This window comes from Cavia porcellus, unplaced genomic scaffold, assembly GCF_034190915.1.
Source record: "Cavia porcellus strain 051 isolate PalLab524CR breed Dunkin Hartley unplaced genomic scaffold, mCavPor4.1 scaffold_4, whole genome shotgun sequence".
Taxonomy (NCBI): domain Eukaryota; kingdom Metazoa; phylum Chordata; class Mammalia; order Rodentia; family Caviidae; genus Cavia; species Cavia porcellus.
The window spans coordinates 23,678,386-23,699,762 of NW_026947487.1; the positions used below are offsets into that span (position 1 = coordinate 23,678,386).

Sequence of the window (21,377 nt, forward strand, 5' to 3'; positions counted from 1 at the left end):
GGTCCCCCAGTCCCTTTTGGGGGCATGGCCCCAGTGACCAAGGCCTCCCATCATGCCCCACCTCTTAAAGAAGTGCCACTTTCCAGTAGTGCCAAATGGAGAGCCTACCCTTTAACATGGGCTTTTGGGAGATATTTTAGATACAGATGATAGCAGGACTTACGACAGCTGAAGGAAAGTTTAGAGACCTTGGTTCTGAGGCTGCTTCTGGGACTTTTTAAATCTTTAGTTCAAAGTTCCTTTTATCCCTTTCTGAGCTCCAAAATTGGGGTGTGTCCATGAGCTATAATTATATATATGAAATAGAGATGACAAATAAGGAGGAAAATGGCTACTGACATATCAGTTCACTGAAAAATGAAGCCTAATCAACTTTGTGTTTTCCATGTTATTTTCTTTAGCCTCCTGCAAGGGGTAAAATATATTGGAATTGTCTTTGTGGGAGGAGGGGATTTTTAGATATGATAGACTAATGGAAGATGTACAGAAGAGTAGGCAGTATTTGTGGAAATAATGTAAATTCTTGCAATACAAGAATTACAGAAATATAGAGACAGTATGGAAATATACAATTAGTTTTTGTGTTAGTTTGGGTTAGGTACCTGAAACAACACATCTTTATTTATTGTAATTCTAAAGACTGGAAAGTCCATGATTGAGTTACTAAAAGATTAAGTTTCTGGTGGTGACCAGCTTTTTGGTCCTGATGGAACCTTCTCATTGTGTCCTCTTAGGAGGCTGGAGAACAGTAGGAGTGAGGTCTCTTTTGAGGGCACTAAGCCCATTCACGAGGACTGTATCCTAATGGCCTGCATTATGCCTAGAGGCACTACCACCTAATGCTCACATTCAGGGTTAGGATTTTAACATATGAATGTTGGGATAATGCGAACATTCCTTCCCTAAGTGCCCCCAGGAGAGCGAAAGGCTGCACTACAGATTTCACCTGCCTGGTGGGTAAACCTGTCCTGGATTTTATGTTAGTAACCCTTTCTGGGGTGTTTCTGTAAAGGGAGGTGGATTATGTGGGAGGGCCAAAACTGGACTGCATTAGCATCCGTTTTGTCTGAAATACTAGCCTGTCATGTCAGATCAGTTACAGGTGACGGGAATAAAGGATGAGTAAATTTTGAAGGAAAAGAACTAGGGAAAGTTGTGGAACACAAAAGTGCAATTTGGCGATTTGAGAGAAAGCCCCAGTGAGAAAGTGCCTCTGGGCACCAGAGGGCAGCCTGTGTTCACGCAGACCTCACTGACCTCCCTGTTCAGAGCTCCCGGAGCTCTGAGTGAAGACGGGCAGCTTCAGGGTGAAGACTGTGCTCCCGGCCTCGCGTTTTCAGTGCCTGTTTCAACAAAACGTGATTTTCCCCTCAACCTTTTTCTCCTCAAGCAGAGTTATTCTAGAGGATAGAGAACATACTTCTGTAACATTTGTTATATTTTCTTTTTTATTTGCATTTTAAGGTACATATAAAATTAATCAATGGCTTCTACAACATGATTATAAAATATAAATTCCAATGCCTCCTGATAAAGATTTGGTATTATTTTTATAACATTAAAATATTTATGGTTGTTCTTAAAGACAGTATCTGTGGAGACAGCAGTTAGGACTAATCCATTATAAACAAATAGTAATCTTGAAAAAAAAAAGGTGCCAGAGTAACTACCATTAAACTAAGTTAAAAATAGTAAGTTTGTTGGCTGTGCTGTAGCAAATGATGAGAAAAATGGATTTTATACTGTTAACCTATATGTAACTATTAAAACTCCTGTCCCCATTCATTTATGTTTTGTCTTAGTTACTTTTCTCATTGCTGAGACAAAATACCTGACACCCAGAGTTATAGGAGGAAAGGTTTATTGTAGTTCAGTTCTAGAGGTTCAGTTTGCTGTTGGCTAACTCGAAGGCAGGATGGCATAGACAAGGGGCATTGCTGAGGAGAAACAGTTTATGCAGGCAGAAGGCAGTTAAGCAGTGAGCCTTCCTTCTTTCTGTCCCTTAAGCTGTGTGTGGAGCCACTCACACACAGCTTGGTCCTTCTTCCCATTATCCATACCTAGAGCTATATTAAAACAATCTGTACTAATTTAGTAATCATGTACCTGTATGCATCACATAGGCATGCATCACATGCCTTAATCCCAGCATTGCACATCCTAGATCCAGCCACATCCCAAAACTCCCACATACAAGCACACAAGGCTTTGGGGGACATCTAGATACAAGCCGACATGTTTCATGCATACCTTACCCATTTAGCTTGAAGGTAATTTGATACAATAAAAAAATGTTTTTTGGTTTGTATGTTTTGACTGTGACTTGTCACATGGCGTCAGGTATGAACTTGTCTATTTGTAGCATTTTTTCAGTGTTCAGAAAGCATTTTAAATTTTAGACTTTCTGGGGCTGGGGATTTAGCTCAGTGGCATAATTACCTGCCTTGCAAGCAGGCGGTCGTGAGTTTGATCCCCGGTACCAATGAAAAAGACAAAAAAAAAAAATTTTTTTTTTTAGACTTTCTGTTTAGGAATATGTACTCAAGTTGTACTAGGTTTGACATTAATGTATTTGAATGAACAAATCAAAACACTTAATAATTTGTGTCTTAGTTACTTCTTCTGCTGAGGTAAAATACCCAACACTCAAAGTTAAGAAAGGAAAGGTTTATTTAGCTCAGAGTCTGTAGAGGTTTCTGTTCATAATCAGCTGATTTCAAGGCAGAGTGGCATATGGCAGAGGAGTGACAGTTCACAGTGATCAAAAACAGCAAAAGCAAAGGGGGAAACAAGCATCTTTCTGCCCCTTTTATCTTATCCAGACTGCAGGGATTAGGGCAGTGCCAGTCCAGTCAGTGGAGTGACCCAGTGGATCACCCACCCCTGTAAATGGTTGGAGGCCATGCTTCAATAAAAATTTATTTAAAAATCAGGCAGAAGGCCAGATTTTATCCCCAGGTCTTAGTTTGCTCACCCTTAGTTTAAGACTTACCTTTCAATAACATCAGGTTCATAATTTTTGTTTGTGTTCTACTTTAGCATAGTACTAAGCAAATGCATAAAGTACACATTGTTTTTTTTCATTTTTTTTATTTTAAAGGGGGTAAAATTAAACACAACAAAACAGAACAAAGCAAGATGTAAGAAAGCAATGTAAGAGATATAAATTTCAAAGCTAGACGACCTGAGATCTTCATTATTTATCATATTGTCTCTTGTTTTCTTCCAAATAGTTGTCTGTGTCTTCTCATACAGAGAATCCACGCAAAACAATGTAGTATAAAACTGAACAGAATGAGGAAGGGGTTTTTAGGTCTTCAAAACCAGAGAATAGGAAAGTCACTAATGGCTGTCATACAGTCTCTCATTTTCTTCAAAATAGCTATCCATACTTTCATGTGTAAAACAAAACAGGTGGGGAGGGGAGGGGTTTGCTTGGTTTCCCGGAGCTCCAGGTCCCACCATGGTGTGGGTCTCAGTAAAAGCCGGTGGCTCCCGTCCTGGGCCGCTGCAGCCTACCACCCTCACAACTGCTCATGGGGTGGGGTGGGTTGTGGCAACAGACCATAGAAAGACATCTTCTGAGGCTTCTGCTCGAAACCAAAAGCGTCAGGAAGCTGCAGGCCTTGATTCAGGGCCAGGACACAGACTATATGTTGAATGGGTGGATGAACAACTGTTTCTATTAGATGAATAATAATTAAAACTGCTTTTTTTTTTGATATTTCTTCAAGTTCTCAGAGAATATATAAGGAATTGTCTACATGTTTTAACATAAATATTTAGAGTATAATTAAAATGAGATTTCATTATAGGAAATGAAAAGTTTTGGTAAGTTCTTTTAAAATGGACTCTTTTTAGCAAAACTAGAAGATTTCTCTAAGCCAAGCTGTACAAAGCCCTAAAAAAAAAAATTAGTTTTGCTTCAGGTAATGTGAATATAATCACAAAATCTCACCATTTACTGTCTAATGACCTAATGTTTGAAATATTATTCATCCCAGCAATCTGGGTGTGTGCTGAGTAGAAGATGTTTATTCAGCTTAGTTTCAGAATTCAGACTGCTTTATCCTAAAAAATATGCAGGATTTTTATAGCTTAGCTTGACTTACGTCAGATTATTTACTGTTACATGTAAATGGAAGTATTTGATAACATATCTAGCCCTCCTTGCAGCCAGCTAAGTCTTAGCAGCTTTAGTACTGCCCAACATGGAGGAGTTTTTGGTCCTACTGCTCAACACTTTGGCTTCCTGGCCTAGTTCCCATACTTCCTTTAGACCTTCCCACTCTGGTCTCTGGAACAGTTTGTTCCAAGACGAACAGTCCAGTTTTTACCTCTTTCCTGACCTTTTACTTTTTTGACTTAAGAGAAACCCAGTCAAGTTCTCCTGTGGTCTTTCCCAGTGTAGTTTATACTGTTTTCCAACATTCTATGTACCTCAGAGCCTGAAAGAGGTGGCTACTTCCAGACAGCCTGGTATGTTCATATAGAAATACCTGTTCTTACTCCTTTTGGTTAAACTATTCAACACCCTTCCTCATTATTTCATGGACCCCTTTTTATTTCTCTTTTACTCAGTGAGGATGTATTTGGCTCCTTTTCTTCCTACCCTGACCCCCTCACCATCCTAGGTGAAGACAGCATAGACCCAGTGGAGACCCAGAGGACGGTCAGCTTTTCCAAAGTACTACAGTACTTTGATAACTAATACTGGCTTCAGTTACGTCCTTCATGGGCTTAACTTTTGCATTTTTAAATCCCAACATTTTAGCAGGGAGTGGGGATACATGCCATTGATCCCAGTACTGGGAAGACTGAGGTGAGAAGATTGTAAGTTCGAATCCCACTTGGGCAATTTAGTAAGACTTTGTTTCAAAATTTAAAAAAAGTTTGTGGGCTAAGGATGTAGCTCAGGGTAGCGCACCCCTTGGTTCAATCCCTGCTAAACCCCCTCCCACCAAGATCTAGATTTGTCCACCATCCTTTAGCTTCAACTCTGTCTACTTACTCAGAACCACTTTTACTTTTTTCCATCTTACCAGCCTTTTGTCTTTCATTCTTTATTGTAGTCTACATACATTAATATTAAGCCACTTTGTGACCGAAGTATTCCTAATGTGCTCTGTTCTTTCACTTCTGCCTGTGAAAAACTCAGCAGTTGACATTCTCCCCAAGCATTCCTGATCTGTATTAGCTCAAGATAGCCAGGTGCTAGCTCTGAAGAGCAGGTGACAAGCCAATAGACACCAGCTAGTTTCAGGATGGTTAGTCCATCTTGGCTGTAGTTTTGATCTTTGATGAACCTGAAGGTCCTTATGCTAAAGGTTTTTATTCCCAGAGTAGTGCTGCTGGGAAGTGGAAAAACCTTTGGTAGTTGGGACCCAGCGGGAGGTCTTTCAGTCCTTGTCAGTGTGCTCTTTTTTTAAAATTTTTTTTTGTCTTTTTTTTTTTTTTTCATTTTTATCGGTACCGGGAATCGAACTCATGACTGCCTGCTTGCAAGGCAGGTACTTATGCCGCTGAGCTAAATCCCCAGCCCACTGTCAGTGTGCTCTTTAAGGAGAATGTGGGACCTTGGGCTCCTCCTTTTTGTCTCTTTTGCTTCTTGGTCATGCAGTGAGCCATTTTGCTCTGACACATGCTGTCCTCCGCCCCGCCCTGCCATGGGCATCTTTGGTCAGAGACTCAAATGAGGCCAGTGCATCATAGACCTGAACCTCACAACTCTGAGCCAAAGTACATCTTTTCTCTTTATACGTGTCTTAAATATTTCATTATAGTGATGGAAAGCTAACTTAACACAGTCTTGCTTGACATAGATAATGCTCTGTATATACTTTTGTGAAAATTAATCTGTTCATTGTAAGGGTTAAAAAAGCATACTGTTATAGGAAATGTAATTCTGCTTAATTTCTCATTTTAGGGTCCAGTTAGTGGCATGTATGGGTCTCATTTAATAGCTGTAGCTATTTGGATCATGTGTGCAGGTAGCTGTATTATGTGGTCTTTTCTTTGGTAATACAATGATCTGGAGTACCTTAAAGTTCAAAACTTAACATTAATATTCATGAGATAAACTATCATCGTTCTTACCAGTGAAAACACTTATTAAGCAGTGACATTTTGAGAAATGTACAAACACAGGTGAGTAAATAGTGAAGGCAATTTTAAGTACTTGTGTGTGTGTGTGTGTGTTGTAGCATTGACATTTGCTCTATTATTAGCCTGTTTCTGGAATATGGGCTTTCATAATCCAGCCATTAAAGAATTCATCAAAATTTCATATTGCTTGTGTGGGTCTCCATTGCCTGTGGCTGCCATCTGGCTCTGCTTTAGGCCAGGGTGATAATTATTTCATGTGGCTCTCAGTTTGCCTCCCCTGAATCTGCCCTCCTTTTCCTCCAGCTTTTCAGTCTTCTGCCTCCATTCTCTGTTCCAGGAAGTAGAGTAATTGTCATTGTTCTCTGTTGAGGAGGAAAGTATTAGTTAATGCCAGTTTGATACTTTCCCTTCTCCCCTCTAGGTATTTGTTAGATCTTTGTTTTCCAGCCGGGATCTCTCAGAGTGTTTTTCCATGGTGTAAGTGCCATCTGTCTGGTTGGGACTCTTGTTTCTGAACTGTGGCTGAGGCAGAAGCAGTGAGGCAGACTTGCCTTCCTGCCACCTCCTTCTTTAGTGGCTGCCTTCTGGGGAGGCCAGGAAGTTCCCTCATCTTGCTGTATTTCATCTCACCGCATTTTCTAAAGGTCAAAATATTTGTCTGAATTGTACTCTTTAGTCCCTGAACCTGAATTAAAATTTCTCTGTGTCCTTCAAGCAATGTTTTCTGTTTCAACTCTGTTTCATGGGATCCTGTTTTGGTCTTTAGAGGAATTTAAGATTAAAATGAAATCCTAGTGTATGTTACGCAAAGGAAGACAGCGGTTTCCTGACCTCAACAAACTTTCAGTCTAGGACAGAAGAGAAGAGGACCAAATGATGGACACATGGCAGAATAATGGAATTACGTACTAACTTTGTGTCTTAGGAAATCGGTGTCGCCCTGGAGGGTGAAGGCCTCGCTGGGACTGCCTGGGGAGGATAGTGGAAAGATGTAAGTTGCATTGTTAAAATGCAGGACCAGATTTACTGAAGTCATTGAGTTTCTGTGTTTCTGTGGAATTTACCATGTGTTGGGAATCAAAGGGCACAAGATAGGTTAGAAGAACTTCAAGTTAATAGACTTCTGGAAGGTTTTGAGCTATAACCTTATGAGCAGTGATTTTGGTATTGAATTGCAGAGCAGAGAAGGGGATTAAGACAGAGGAAAGATAGTGAGGTGTTGCATCTGCTGGAGGAAAAGCTTAGAACCATGATGACAAGAATCACAGGGATTTGGAGAGGCAAAGAAGATTCCTTCTGATGTTTTGAGTCTGGACAGTTGGGAGACTGTCTCTGAATTTCATCAGTTAAGTGAGATGTGGTAGCTCTGTCCTGAGTGAAAGGGTGGGGATTGTTTTCTATGCTGGGTTGGGATGAGGTGAGTGCTCTAGAGGAAACTCAACAGAGAGTACAGATGCAGGGAAGGAGGTCAAGTTTTGGGGAAGGACTAGAATTATAGACTTGGTGCAGTCTGGATGGAGTTTGTTTAAATGAATACATTTTAAGGTGAAGCTCCTAGCAGGTGAGCTCAGGAGAATTTGAAGGAGGTAGTGCTTGGCAAGTCAAAATTCAGTTTTGAGAAGGATGAAGTAATCATCTTGGAGAAGCCTGGCAGATTACCCTACCTCCTCTCACTCCTTGGCCTCCCACATGTTCTGACACACCTAGCTGTTCCCTCCGCAGGTCTTGCCCAGTTCTGGCTAAACATCTAGGCAAGGAGCAGGCTATGGTTGACTGTTTATTCATAGTGTTGCCTGATGAGCTGGAGTTCCCGGTTAGTGAGCAGAATCCATGTGTAAGCCAGCAGGGAATCCAAATCCTTAAGCTCCCTGGTTCCTGAATAAGAGAAATCTTAAGAGCATTGAGAGGAATCAGCATTTTCAATCAGTTGAGGTGAATCACATATGTTTGACCTTTGAACATTTTCTGTGTTAGGAATTTTTCTTCAGAAGTGTTACTTCATCCATTTTTAGTTTAGTTTAGTTTTTTGCTGAGGATTGAGCCTAGGCCTTTACCATCTAGACAAATACTTTGTCACTGAGCTACATTCTCAACCCCATCTTGGAACTGTTTTAACTATAGAGAGTTGTTTTATGGGGGTCTCAAATCTATAGTTGGACAGATTATATACTTTAATGTGCAAATTTTTTCTACAAAAAGTTTGAATCCATTTGTTGCAAAAACAGTTGTATAGAAATACATTGGGAGCTCTTGGGGATTTAATAAAGATTACAAACTCGTGTTAATATATAAAAGTATTTTTACTTTTCACCAAGTATAAATTTTTTTCTGTGTTTTAAATTTTGAAATGATTTTTTTTGGTATACCCCAATCTAACAGTTAAAATAAGGACAGAGAAAATGGTCCCAAAGCTGCAGTTCAGACCTTTGTGGTAGCAGGAATGGGCCAGTAGGTGGCAGCAGAGAACAGAAATACTTGCGTTCCTCAGAGCACTCCAAGCTGGGAGATGAGTTGATGATTTAGTATAGTTCATTCTCTTATGAGGAAATCAAATCTCATAGGAACTCTAGATACCTGTTCAAAATCAAACACTTGTTGGTAGAGTTGGCACTTAGCATAAAGTGTCTCAAATTATTCTCCCCAAAACAGTGTAAATACCTTTCTTAGTAAGATTCTGGAAAAGGCGGACTTGCAGGTGCTTTTCAGGGCCTCTAAATCAGCAAAGGCCAGAAACCTGTCTGTATGTACATGTAATAAAAAACCAGCTCCACAAGTGATTCTTCTTCACCCGTAATTCTGAGTTGATCAAGAAGTCCTTTCTGAGGGATAGACCTCAAAGACAGAAAGAAAAAAGCCCACATATTCTCAGATTGACCTGCCTACCTGGGCCACACAAGTAGTGTCCAAGAGCAGTGCAGGATGGTGAAAAGTCTATGGGACATGTGGGACTGCAGCTGTCTGGAGAATGTGTTTCCCTTGAGATCATTACCTGGGCTGCCATTTGTGACTGTGAGGTGTTGCTGCCTTTGAGTGCTGGACTTTATTTATTTTTATGAGAAGCAAGCAGTCTCCTTTTCTGTTCACTATTTCCCAACGTCAGCATGCGACATGGGCCGAACAAAACATGTGAGTTGGAAGCAGCCGGTAAGCTGTGCTCTCCTTTAGAAGGAAAAGTCAGTTGGGAGGTATACTTTTGCCAAGTGTGGTAGGAACCTTATGGACATGCAGGAGATGGTACAAGGACCAGTGGGAGCTAACAGCACTTCAGGATGGTGGTCCTGAAGCAGAATTCTCAATATTTAATATTTTACAATATTTAATATTTATATAATATTTACTGTTAACTACTAATAGTTTTTGGCAGGGGGAAAAACCAGCCCATTCATTTCTCTAGGTGGAATCTTCCTTCATTTTGCCGTCCTGAAGGAGAATGTGGCATATTGGTCAATGTATCAGAACATCAAAGTAGTGTTTTTTAAAAAATTACTTGTAGTATTTCAACCTTTGTAACCATTAAACAAATGATCCCAGTAAACATCAGTGAAATTTTTACTTGGTCAAGGATATTTTAAACTATTAAATTAGATGCATTGTGGGACTGTCAGCATGTCTACTTTTGAGATAAATTAGAAGGCTTTTTGAGATCTCTTAAGGCTGTAGGAAGTCCAATGTGGGTGTGACCAGCCCATGGCTTGTATGTGCCATGGATAGCTAGTGATGAGATCCCAGGAGGTCATAAACTGTTAATAGTATTTTTTTTTTTTAGTGACCTTTTAGTGACTTGGTTGTGTGGTCCTGGAGTATGAACTGTGCAGGCAACAGTGGAAAGCTATGTAGGGGAGAACATAGTGCATTGGTAACTCTGCCTTTTGTGCTATAACACACAGGCAACCAGATTAATTGAAGCCTGTGTGCATCATATGTGACCTGCTTCTGCAACTCGGTGAGAAAACTCAATGATTACTGACGTCATGTCAGCTTCTGACGTGTATGTGTGCCTCTAAAGACAGTGAACAGTCATAGAATTTCAGCTTACCTACATGTGAATTACTAAGTCGGTGCGTGCGTTTTCTTACTTAATTACTAAGCTTGGGATTGTTATTTTCTAAAGTTATTTAATAAATTAAAAAATTTTTTTAGCAGTTGTGGTATAGGAAGTACAAAACTGTTTCAAGTAGTGTTTTGCTCATGATAAAAGAATTACCTATATCACCTTGCTAGTAATAGAAAAATATTTACTTATTAATTTTTGGAATAAATAAATAGTTATAGTCAAATATTCAACTTGAAAATAATTTGATCCTGTTTCATCTTTATAAGACCTTATCTTCCCAGAGAAGAATATCCCTTGCTTTGTAATCTCATCTTACTCATTTTGTCATTTTCTGGCAGAATGTACATTTGTGTAAAATTGTTTTCAAGGATGAAGCACACAAAGAGGAAAACTAGATTAAAAACTTTCTGAGAACCACCTTGAAAACTCAGTAAGAATTACAACCAGGTCAATCATAAGGCTCTGATATGGTGGAGTCACAGTCAGATATCCCTCTAGTTTTATGTTTATGTTGCCCTCTTTTTTATAATGTTATAATAAAAGTATAAAAAGGTAGAATTTTGTCACTTACAATACACCAGCTATATCATGTGTTTTATAAATGGCCTAGGACAATGCCTTTTTAACTCAATGTTGGACACATCATTTAGGAAGCACTTTGTTCATTCAAGGTGTTTGGGAAAGACTGACTTTTTAGTTTTACAGTTTTTGCAGTTCTGTTTTAGGGAATGTAAGTAACTTACAGGAGGGAGTTATTGGGGGTTCTGTAGGCCCATTTGCTGTGGCCTTTGTTCCACTTCAGTGTGTTTTCTATTTTGAAACCATGTAACGTGAATTATGAAAATAAGACAATAAATGGCCTTGAGAAAACTTAGCGTGTGGAATCTTTTAGGTATAGTACAAGGATGTCACACTTAAAGAAAAAGATAGGTGCAAATGTATAAAAAGGGAAAATATGATTATAATTTAATGATAAAATTTCTGTGAGTGAGACAGAGGGTGGAAATTCTGCTTTGCAAATTAAGAGCTATTCTTGGAGGGTCAATATATATTGAGACAGTTGTGCAGGTTGGGCTAGAGCATACGAGCCCCATGTCTCAGCCTCCCAGAGAACTGGGATTACAAGTGTGTGTCACCATGCCTGGTATGAATTTCTTTTGTGCAGGGAACATGAAAGAGAAAGATGTTTAGAACTATTTTTAAAAAGTCATCTTGATCGAATATGAATAGAATGTGCGAATGTCTAAGTTCAGTGAGTTTTTTAAAGAAAATTTATGCAGATACAATTCCATACCAGTATGTTCACAGAGCTTTCTATTCACAACCACTTGCAGAGTGTTTTCATCACCCCAAAAGAAACGCTTAACGATTAGCAGTCACTCCCCATCCCTTCTACTTTCTACCCTCTGACCAACACTAGTCCCTTTTTTTGTTTTTATAGTTTGCCTATCAGAGACATTCACATAAATCAGATGGTATTTTGTGTTTCATTTAGCTTGTTTTCAAGGTTCATTCATATTTTAACATATATCAGTGCTTCATTTTTTTTTGATCAAGCAGTATTCCATGTATGTCATATTATATCTGTTTATTCATTCATCAGTTGATGGACATTGGGTTGTTCCCAGTCTTGGGGAACATTTATGTATAAAGTTTTTTTTTTGGTACAGGGGATCTAACTCATGTATGACCTTGCTCTTGCCAGGCAGGCACTTACACCACTGAGCTAAATTCCTGGGCCCTGTGTATAAAGTTTTGCAAGGAGATGTTTTCATTTCACTTGAGTGTGCAGTAGGAATACAACTCTAGTTATCCTTTTTTCCCCTACCAACTTACTGTCAAATTTTTGTTGACTTGTAGCAGAAATTCATGAAGAATCGTGGTGGGAATTCCTGTGGAGCAGAGCACCTTAGGTTCACCTTTAATACTAAACTTAAACTGGATAGTAAAGTATATTGTAGGTAGCAAGGTTGCAGCTATCAATTTAAAGTCCATATAAAATAAGAAGTGGCTCTCACCTGTAATACAGACACACTGTTTCCAAAAATGAATGCTTCCCACACTGGTGAATTTCATAGCAATTCACACGATGGTTAGCAGGTAATTGTTGAGACTTGCTAATGTGTGAGACATTTTTGCAAAAATAGCATCTTTTGATTCTTGAACCTATGATTATATTAAGAATTATTATTATACTTAAAATACCCTGATAATGGATGTTCACATCCATTTGTGTCTTTGTATTAGTTATTTAAAAACTCCTTGATCTAGAAAATAAAATAACATGTACTAGACAGGTCTTTTGCTAGACACTTTTCTCTTGGGATATTTTTCTTATTGTCTGTAACAACATAAATTAGAGTGTGATTCTGTGGACAAATACAATTCTTTAGAAGTAATTTTTTTTTGGATTCTTAACAGAACAAGATACAATTGCAAAAGCATGCTTCTTGTGGAATGATTTCAGTGAACTTAACTAGTTGCTAATAGGGATCAGGTTGTTTTGGATTTTGTATCTTGATGAAATCTTGCACATAAATTGTTACCCCTCAAGCAAAGTTTCCTTTCTTCTTATAGTTGTACTTCTTTCCATCTGTATTTTACTTTTGACTTGTTAATACTAGCTAACGTTTGGCCTAATGAAAATTTTGAGTGTTTGTAAAGGTAGTTGGTTCTTAATTTCCTAGGCACACAATCTGGAGCATTACATTTTGCTGTTTTCCCCCGCCCTCCTGTGTGAAGGTTTGGAGACTGTTCCCTAGAGAGAGTGCAGGGGGAAGTGAAATTGACACTGGCGCTTGGAGATGAAGATCTTAGGGAGAGGAGTGGGGAAAGAAAAATGTTTGGATTTTTGATCACTGTGAATCTATTTAGAATTCAGTGATCTGTGCAATTCTGATTACCACTATCTTGAAAGACTATGATTTGGCTTTGGTTTTGCTATCAAATGTTGTTAGTATTGGCAAAAACAGCCCTAGTCTCTTCCAGACTATTATGCAGTACAAAGCCAAGTCTTAATAAAAGCTAGTGACAAGAGAATTATGTCCCATAAAACTGTTATTTGTTGAACATACAGTATCAGTTAACCAAGAACTTGCTGTAATTCAGAGTTATCCACATTTCAGAGAGATGCCTAGGCTTAAAATGCCATTTTGACTGTACATTTCAAAATGGGGTTAGATTTTTAAAGAGAAATTTCCAGGAATTTTCTTCTTCTTTTTATATCAGGTATGTTTACAGCAGAATGTCACTAAATGATTTTTGAAAAATCAAATAAATGAATGCTTTTTTCGTATCTTTGTTGACATGAAGGATGATTTTGTAAATGTGGAAAGTTAAATTCTAGCATGTTCTTTAACTTAGAAAAACATTAATGTAGTAGTGGGGTAACTTTATTATAGCAAATTCTTGGTCAACTGATACTCTGTGTATCACCTTTAAAGATTCCAGCTAAGAATGTCTTCTTTCACAAAGTATCACTAAACTGACATGTTTTCATGGACTCTTGTATGTTTTTCTACTGACCAAACTAAAGTGAGTTCACTCCTGTCCAGTAGAAGGATATTTCAATAAAGTGATTTTAGGATCTGAAAGCTACCTATACATCACAACCTACCTTTTTATACCAATATATACTAGGAGTATCAATTTTGTCTTTTTTCTCTTCCTTGTAAGTACAGATATTTATAGGAAGAATAATTAGAACACAGAGTGTGTCTGAGCCATATTTTAGCCAGTGGGAAGTTGGATTAGGACTGTCTTGCCCATTAGAGTTTGTGGTATGGCGTGGAATTCTTTGAGGGGCATAGGAAGTAGGTAGGTCCCTAACTGTAGAGTTCTCTGAGTGCTTCCAAAGACCACTGATTCTCTAAGGCCCTCTTATGTAAGGAATTACTTTCTGACTTGGATCTCAACTCTAGTGGATTTATGACAACTATGTTTCCTTGTGTACAAACTGGAAGAAGAAGCAGAGCTGCTTGAAAATGCAGAGAGATGGTGCCTAAAGCAGACGGGAGATGCAGACCGTCATAATGTGGAGTCCTGATTAATAGCTGAGAAGACTGAGGTCTGAGACGTTAGATTTACACTCATTACCTGAAGAGTCAGTGACTCCCATCTCAACTGTCCTGACTCTGCTTTCTTTTTGAGATGGTGGTTGGGTGGGGGGGCATTACTTGTATTTAGCAAAGTGAAGTGCATCTTTTTGGGAAGAACTAGTTTCTCTATCATCATGATCTTTTAAAATAATTTTACTCAGAAAGGAATGAGATAGGAGGTAGACACTTATTCCATTAAAATTATTTTATTTTTACCTACTCGGTTTACTGTGTATCATCAGTTTTGTCTTTTTGTGTGTGTATGTGTGTGTTTTTGGCATGTGTAACCAAGAGAATCTTTCAAGTTTATTGCACTATAGATGTCTCAGGAATTCAGTTTAAAAATTGGGCTGGTGTGGAGTCATTGGGATCACACGGTGGTTGATTGAACATGAAGTTTAATGAAAGAAAGGAGTAAGGCATGTGTTGACTTCACAGACAGCTTTAGAAACTGGCTGAAAAGCTTCTCACCTCCTTGAAGTTGCAACAGCCTGGGGCTTCTTCCTATGGAACAATGCCCTGTATGGATTATCTCAATGTATGGTTACTTATTACATGTGTTTACACAGGTCTGCCTTAATTTTCCACTCAAGGACATAACTATCCTTTGTGAATTATTTCACAATATTCTTTTGTATGACACTGGCTTCTAGTTAAATGTTCCTTGGGGTTTTAAAAATTATTTTATTACTTATGTTGAAATGATTGGTTAATGGTATGTATCTGTTTTTAAAATCCAGTATTTGGATTGAGTTTGTATTTCAGTGACCAAAGACTTCTGATCTTCCAGGGCCCACTTATGTAACGAATTACATAAGTAAGTTTTTCTATACAAATATACATGCATATGTAGAGATGCATTTTTAATCTACAAAGTAATATAAGCTTAATGAAGCAAAAGTAGGTGATATGTATCTTAAATATCATGTTCTAGTAGCTGATTAGTCTGTTATTCGGTGACTTAGTTTGGAATCAGCTATCAACTTAGTTGGTCATAGCCTAGTGTTTGTCAGTCGACAGTCCATCTTGATCCCCCTTTAAAACAAGCTCATACAAGTGCTGTGCTTTTTGTACTGTGATTCACCCAACATATGATAGAGAATGCTTTGGGGATTCTAGATTCTATTTAAATGGCTGTTTGAAAGGAATTGGTAAAAAAAAAAAAAAAAAGGCGGGGGGAGGAGGACTGAAAGATTTTAAAAAGATGAGGATCTGCTGTCTTGCATTAGTGGTGTTTAGTGGTGTTTTGGTGATAACCACTCTGGTATGAAGTGGTCTTTGAGATGTTCCCAGAATGTTTGGGATTTAAATCATGTGGATTATATGGTCAGAACTGGAACTGAGCAGTGGTGTTTTGGGGAAACTTGTTGCTTAAATGGGTGGGAAATTTTATTTAGTGATATTAAAATAAAATGATCAACAAAAGGGTAAGGGGGCATGGAGGTGTTTTATTTTTTAAAACAAAGAAATGGTTTTCTGGGATAACTTAGTGCATGTGGCACTTGTAGGCTATATAGCTGGCTGATAGATATTTTTCTTTCATAAAATCTGCCCTTTTAAAACTTCCTGTCACAGGTTGTATAGAGGTTGGAGGTGGTCAGACAGGTTTGGCAGTGGTGTCTGTGCCCAGTGCAACATGCCCTTGGCAACTGCCCCTCCCATAACATGCTGCCTTAGACTAATTACCACTTCCCAGCAAGTGGCTTACCCGGGAGCTCACTTTGTAGCTTCTACCCAGCAGAGCGGCTGCTTGGCTAGTCAGGACCATGGCTGGAAGAAGCACAAGCCTAAATTAGATTAGTGTAGTCTAAGGAATAGCAAATATTTTCACTTATTATTTGTTTATTGTGAAGTAGGGAAGTCAAGTATTTCCTTTTAAAAATCGGGACTGAATGGTGACATAATCAGAAATATATATTGTGAGATGGATCCTGGATTAAATCTCAATTCTTCTTGTACGTCTGGTCAGTATTTTAGGTGGCCCTGATTTTATTTGACTTCATTAGGAGAATATGCAAAAGGCGAGTGAGAGATAGAGAGGAGAGAGAGAAATTGTTTAGAGAGAAATTGTTTAGAGGCAAGGTGTGGCTGTTTGATTACATAGCGATCAGTCCTGTTTGTGTTGACTTTTGATAACTTAAGTGGGAAGAAAACATGTGCTCTCTGTAATTCCTGTGAATCATAACCTAATTACATAAAATGTGCCACACCTTAAATAACTTGCTAGTGAGTAAGGTTCAAAACTAAATGAGTAGTTTCTGGATTAGAATGACTAGATAAAAAGGTATTCTTTCAAAATTCTGGAATTTCTTCGAGAATACTAAATTTGTTCTAACATAAGGATGGATTCATATTTTAAAATATAGTCTATTTTTTTTTAAAACAAAGTGCTTTTGCTTTAAGACTTTTATAGATCTTTGTAAATTTTTTTGCCATGTTTTGAGGATACAGAAGTTAATTTAACAGATTTTTTTTCCAGGTCTTAACATCTTCAGCCCTTTTTATTTTTTATTTTGAGATAGGATCTCACCAGGTAGTCTAGGCCAGGCTTCAATTTATGGTCCTCTTGCTCTGCCTCTGTAGGCACACAACACTGTGGCCTGCTTACTTTAATTCTGAAAGCAATTATAGTTTTGTCAGTTAACAGATCTTGTATCTAGGTATAGCATTGCTGGGCATGGTGGAGAGATGAAGAGTCAAGACCTAGAGGATCCTGGGTGGGTTGTAAAGGTAGCAGGGATTAGGGAGAAGTGTGGTGGTCAGCATTGTTTCACATATGTTTGAACTCTGTGGCTAACCTGGATTTAAAAGTTAGTGAATTTCCAATTCAGGATTTTCTGTAAGCTGTCTAGTGGGACAAGGGTGCCTGCCCTCCAGTGGCAAGTACATGTCTAGGATAGCTGATGTCCTTGCTGTTAGCTTCTTGCCTTCCTATCTGTCTGGGGATCTGGGCCAGATGATATTCCTACAACAGGTTTCTCTACTGTGACTGCTTTTCTCCACTATAGCCTCCACTCTGTTTGTTACTACTTACCATTCCTATGCAATCATCTTTACTTTCTCAACCATTCCACCCTTAGAGACCCAATCAAGCTATTTTTTCTAGATGGTTCACCAATGTCTTTGGTGGTATTAGCTACAAGTGGCTTATCATATGTAACAGTCTTAAGTTGGAAACTGAGTATTTAAAATATTTCTCATCTTCTCTCTCTTTTGGTCTCTGTGCTAGGATTCAATAGTCTTATGAAGTTGCAATAAACAACTCTGCTCAAATTAAGGATACTTCATGAAAAAGATTAAGGAAAGTCATCAGTTTGCTTCTTACCTTTGTAATAAGATTTGAGATATTTTAATATGTTGGAAATTTAACTTAGCTTTTAACATTGGTTTACCCAAAAAGGTTATATTACACAAAGCACTCATTGTGGATTTTTCTCTGCATATATTTGTTCATACTAAAATGATTGTAATGGAGGAGTATGTAATTTCCCATAAGGAACAGCTTTTGATGAATATACAAATTCTTTAAGGTAGACTAAATAATCTGATACTGAATTTGACTTGTGTGCTATCTTGTTTAAGAGACAGTTAACACCCAAATCTGTCTTTCAGGCAGTAACAGAGAAGAATTTTGAAACAGAGGATTTTCGAGCTTCTCTAGAAAATGGCATCCTGTTGTGTGAGTAAGTATATAAAGCATTTAAAAATAATTCAGGAATGATGTGTTTGTGTTTGTAGGGAAGAGGTATTATGAGATGCCCCATACTGCGATCCATGACTTCTGTAGTCACAGATGTGTATTGTTGGTCACAGTGAGATTTGATCTCTGTGAACTGACACCCCCAGGGTAGGAGGGAGGAAGAGGGGATTATCAGTCTCTATCTACAGATAGTGTAGGTGAAATGTATATTATTTTAAATTAGTAAATAAGAAAGATTCTATTAGTGCATGATGGGCCAGTCGATGTATGTGGTTGAAGAGGAAAGCTTATTAGATTTCATTCCCTATCCCTTACTCTGAATAGTCTAGCATGTAGAATTACATGGTTTTGACATTAATATAAGATTACTGTACTTTATTTGTCAGTAAGTCATGATGACTGGAGCAACAGATTTTTATGTATTAATTGTGTCATTTTAATACCCAAAACAATGTAAATTGTGGGCCATTTAATTAATAGATACTATGGAGAACCATATTGCAGGCTATGGTTATCATTAGTAAAAATAGTCTCATGCCGTGATTAATTATACAAGGCCTATATTGTATGGTAAGTGTAATGTTTGGCTCTCCAGTGGATATATAGAAGAGTTTATGTGACCTTTGGGGATAAGAGGCAGGCTGGCAGGCCTGTGAGATAAATGGATGAAATCCAGGAAGAAGGGAAAGTGAACAATAAATTGTAAGAATGTACTTGAGTGCCTGTGCACATTTACGAAAACACTTAATCATTCCAATTTAGACACTTATTACATAGATATTTGTGGAATCTGTCCTCATGTAAGCACTAGAGTGAATGTATTAGTACTTAGGTAATTTGATTGTCCTTTTGAAGGATGTTGTTTGCAAAAAGAAATCTAGAATCAAAGTGCTAGATTCCATGGTCTTGTTACTTTTGAACAGTAGAATAAAATACTTCTGTTTAGTCTGAGCAGGTGACAATATTTGATCCCTACTTTCTCATCTGTGGAAATCAGGATATCATATCTACCTAATTCATAGGGTTGTTGTATTGAACAATGCATCTGTTGAGGTTTTTAAACCTCAACTATTAAACTATTAAACTATTAAACCTTGTATAAATACAAGTTGTCATTAGGAAGATGACCATGTAAGTCAGCTCTGTTGGCAGATGTTTAAACTTTGAGTATCCTCTCCCATATGAGGTTTCTAGCATTCAACCACTTGTGACCTACAGACATGTCAATTTCATATGGCTACACCTAATATATGCCAGGACAGGCATGTAGAACAGGGCCAGGAGGAAAATTTAAATGATAGTTCCTAGTTTTCTTCAATGTCATTCAGAATCTTTGTTGGATAGTCTTTAAACTCCATTAAGTAGGCCACATGGTTATCCCAGTTAGTCAGTGAGGGGAAATTATATTGATTTGTGTGTTATAAATATTGCCATCTGTTAGAAAGCACCAGTGACCTGTAAACTCAGTACAAACTATTAGAAGTTTACAGCAAAATAACTATCAGTTCTAAGCCTTACATCTCCATGTAGGAGTTAGGTGGGTTTATGTAGAGTGGTGGGTGGGTTTTTTGATTGATTAAAGTGTATACCCTAATATAGGATCTATTCAAAGATATAGATTGTATATTTTTTGTGAGCTGCTCAGAATATTTTAGGGATCCCACTTTTTGTACCATTACTTCTGTAAGTCACTGAATGAATTTGATAATAACACCTAATTTTTGACTTAAAGCATAATTTTTGATCATTTGGCCTCTAAATGATTTGAAATGTTATTCAAAAACGATATTCAGGGGCTGGGGGTTTAGCTCAGCGGCATAAGCGCCTGCCTTGCAAGTGTGTGGTCATGAGTTTGATCCCTGGTACCGATAAAAAGGAAAAATAAAAATAAAAAAAGATATTCAGCCTGAAAAGAGAGAAATTTTTTTTATAAGTTAGGATATTCATAGTTGATAAATGTTTCAACCAAAAAATAATACAAATTAGAATAAATGTATAATTCTACCTTAATGACAACAAACATATAGGCACATGGTTAAAGACAGTATTATTTTGCTTTTAGGTTTCTTTATTAACAAATTTCCAAATGCTAATTCTTAGATTATTTCCAAATTGGAATAACTAATTTGAAGTTTTGTGTATTATCATGAAAGTCGAATCAATTTTTTTAAATACTCAGCATTTTAAAATCTTTGTTTTTATTTTAAAGAGGATAAAAGAGAATAAAATCAAAATAAACCAGTGTAAGTGATACAAGACTTCAAAATATTACAAAATCAACAATAGTTACCATAATGCCTCTTGATGTTTTCAACATAGTTGCAGATAACTTTGGACATAGTAAAAATCAAACAGAACAGAGTAGAAATAATAAAAACAAAATTATGAGTGCAATACAGGATTTCAAAACAAGCCAATAGTAAACCCAAAATTGCTACCATAATATTTCTTGCTATCTTTGAAATAGCTGCTTCTGCCATTGGATTTGGCATAATCAAGCAAAACAAAAGAAAATAAAACTCGACCCAACAGAACAGGGGAAATGATGTAGGACTTCCAAAACAAGACCACAGGGAATCCGCAATGGCTACAACCCTCAGAAGGAGATCCCCGCTAGATGCCACACTGTGTACTGCTATCCTCTGAACCTCTGGTCAGACCACTGGCCCTAGCCCTGCCATGTTAGTTGAACACTAAAGCACCACAGGGGCATCCAATTGCATTTCACCTGCATAGCTGTCATCATCGTGGCCTGTGTTTTCCGGATAAGCCGGTCACTTACTACGGGGGGTTTGGAGGAGTGGGGTGGGGTGTTGGTACTTCTTGTTTGCCAGCCTCTGTGCTGAAGGGGTTGAGGTCTGGCTGTTCCCAGTCTGGTGGTGGCCTGCACATGGTGCTGGTCCCCAGACTGGGTTTGCTTGTTGGTATGGCTTAGTTTTTTTTCTCTACTCCTGGCCCACAAATGGTGCTGACTCACAGGGAGAGGTTAGGGTCTGTCTGTTCCAGTCTGATGGTGGCCTGCATGTGGCGCTGGTTTCCAGACTGGGCTTGCTTCCTGGTGTGGGCTTTTCTCTTTACCCCTGGTCCACGAATGGCCACTCAGCATTTTTTAAATTAATGATTCTGAAAAGATACTTACGTAAGTGGCAATCAGCAGTGGTGTCGTTTACTGTGGTACATCAAAGTGCTGCCTAATATTTATATTTAAAAAACTTTGTCTAAATTGTAGATCACGTTGTTCATCAGCACTAATCAATAAAAAACAAAAAGGTGTAATGTTGAGGGTTGGTTAAGTCCAGGTAACACTATTTATAAATCTGTAAGTAAAGAAACCTTTGCTAGTTGGTCTAGGAAATGTTGAAGCAGGTTCTACTGCTTGTGGCCACAACTACTGGAATTATATGTAAAGAAGATAAAGGCT

General features: G+C 38.0%; 1 protein-coding gene across 16 annotated transcripts in view; it reads left to right on the forward strand.

Annotated features, from left to right (window-relative positions):
• The window catches only part of Lmo7 (LIM domain 7), a 192,354-nt gene that overhangs the window by 42,590 nt on the left and 128,387 nt on the right, over positions 1-21,377 (forward strand). For all 16 annotated transcript variants that reach the window (XM_063246858.1, XM_063246861.1, XM_063246863.1 and 13 more), the window contains exon 2: positions 17,869-17,939. In XM_063246858.1, the coding sequence (XP_063102928.1) occupies positions 17,869-17,939 (71 nt within the window). The remainder of the gene's footprint in view (positions 1-17,868; positions 17,940-21,377) is intronic.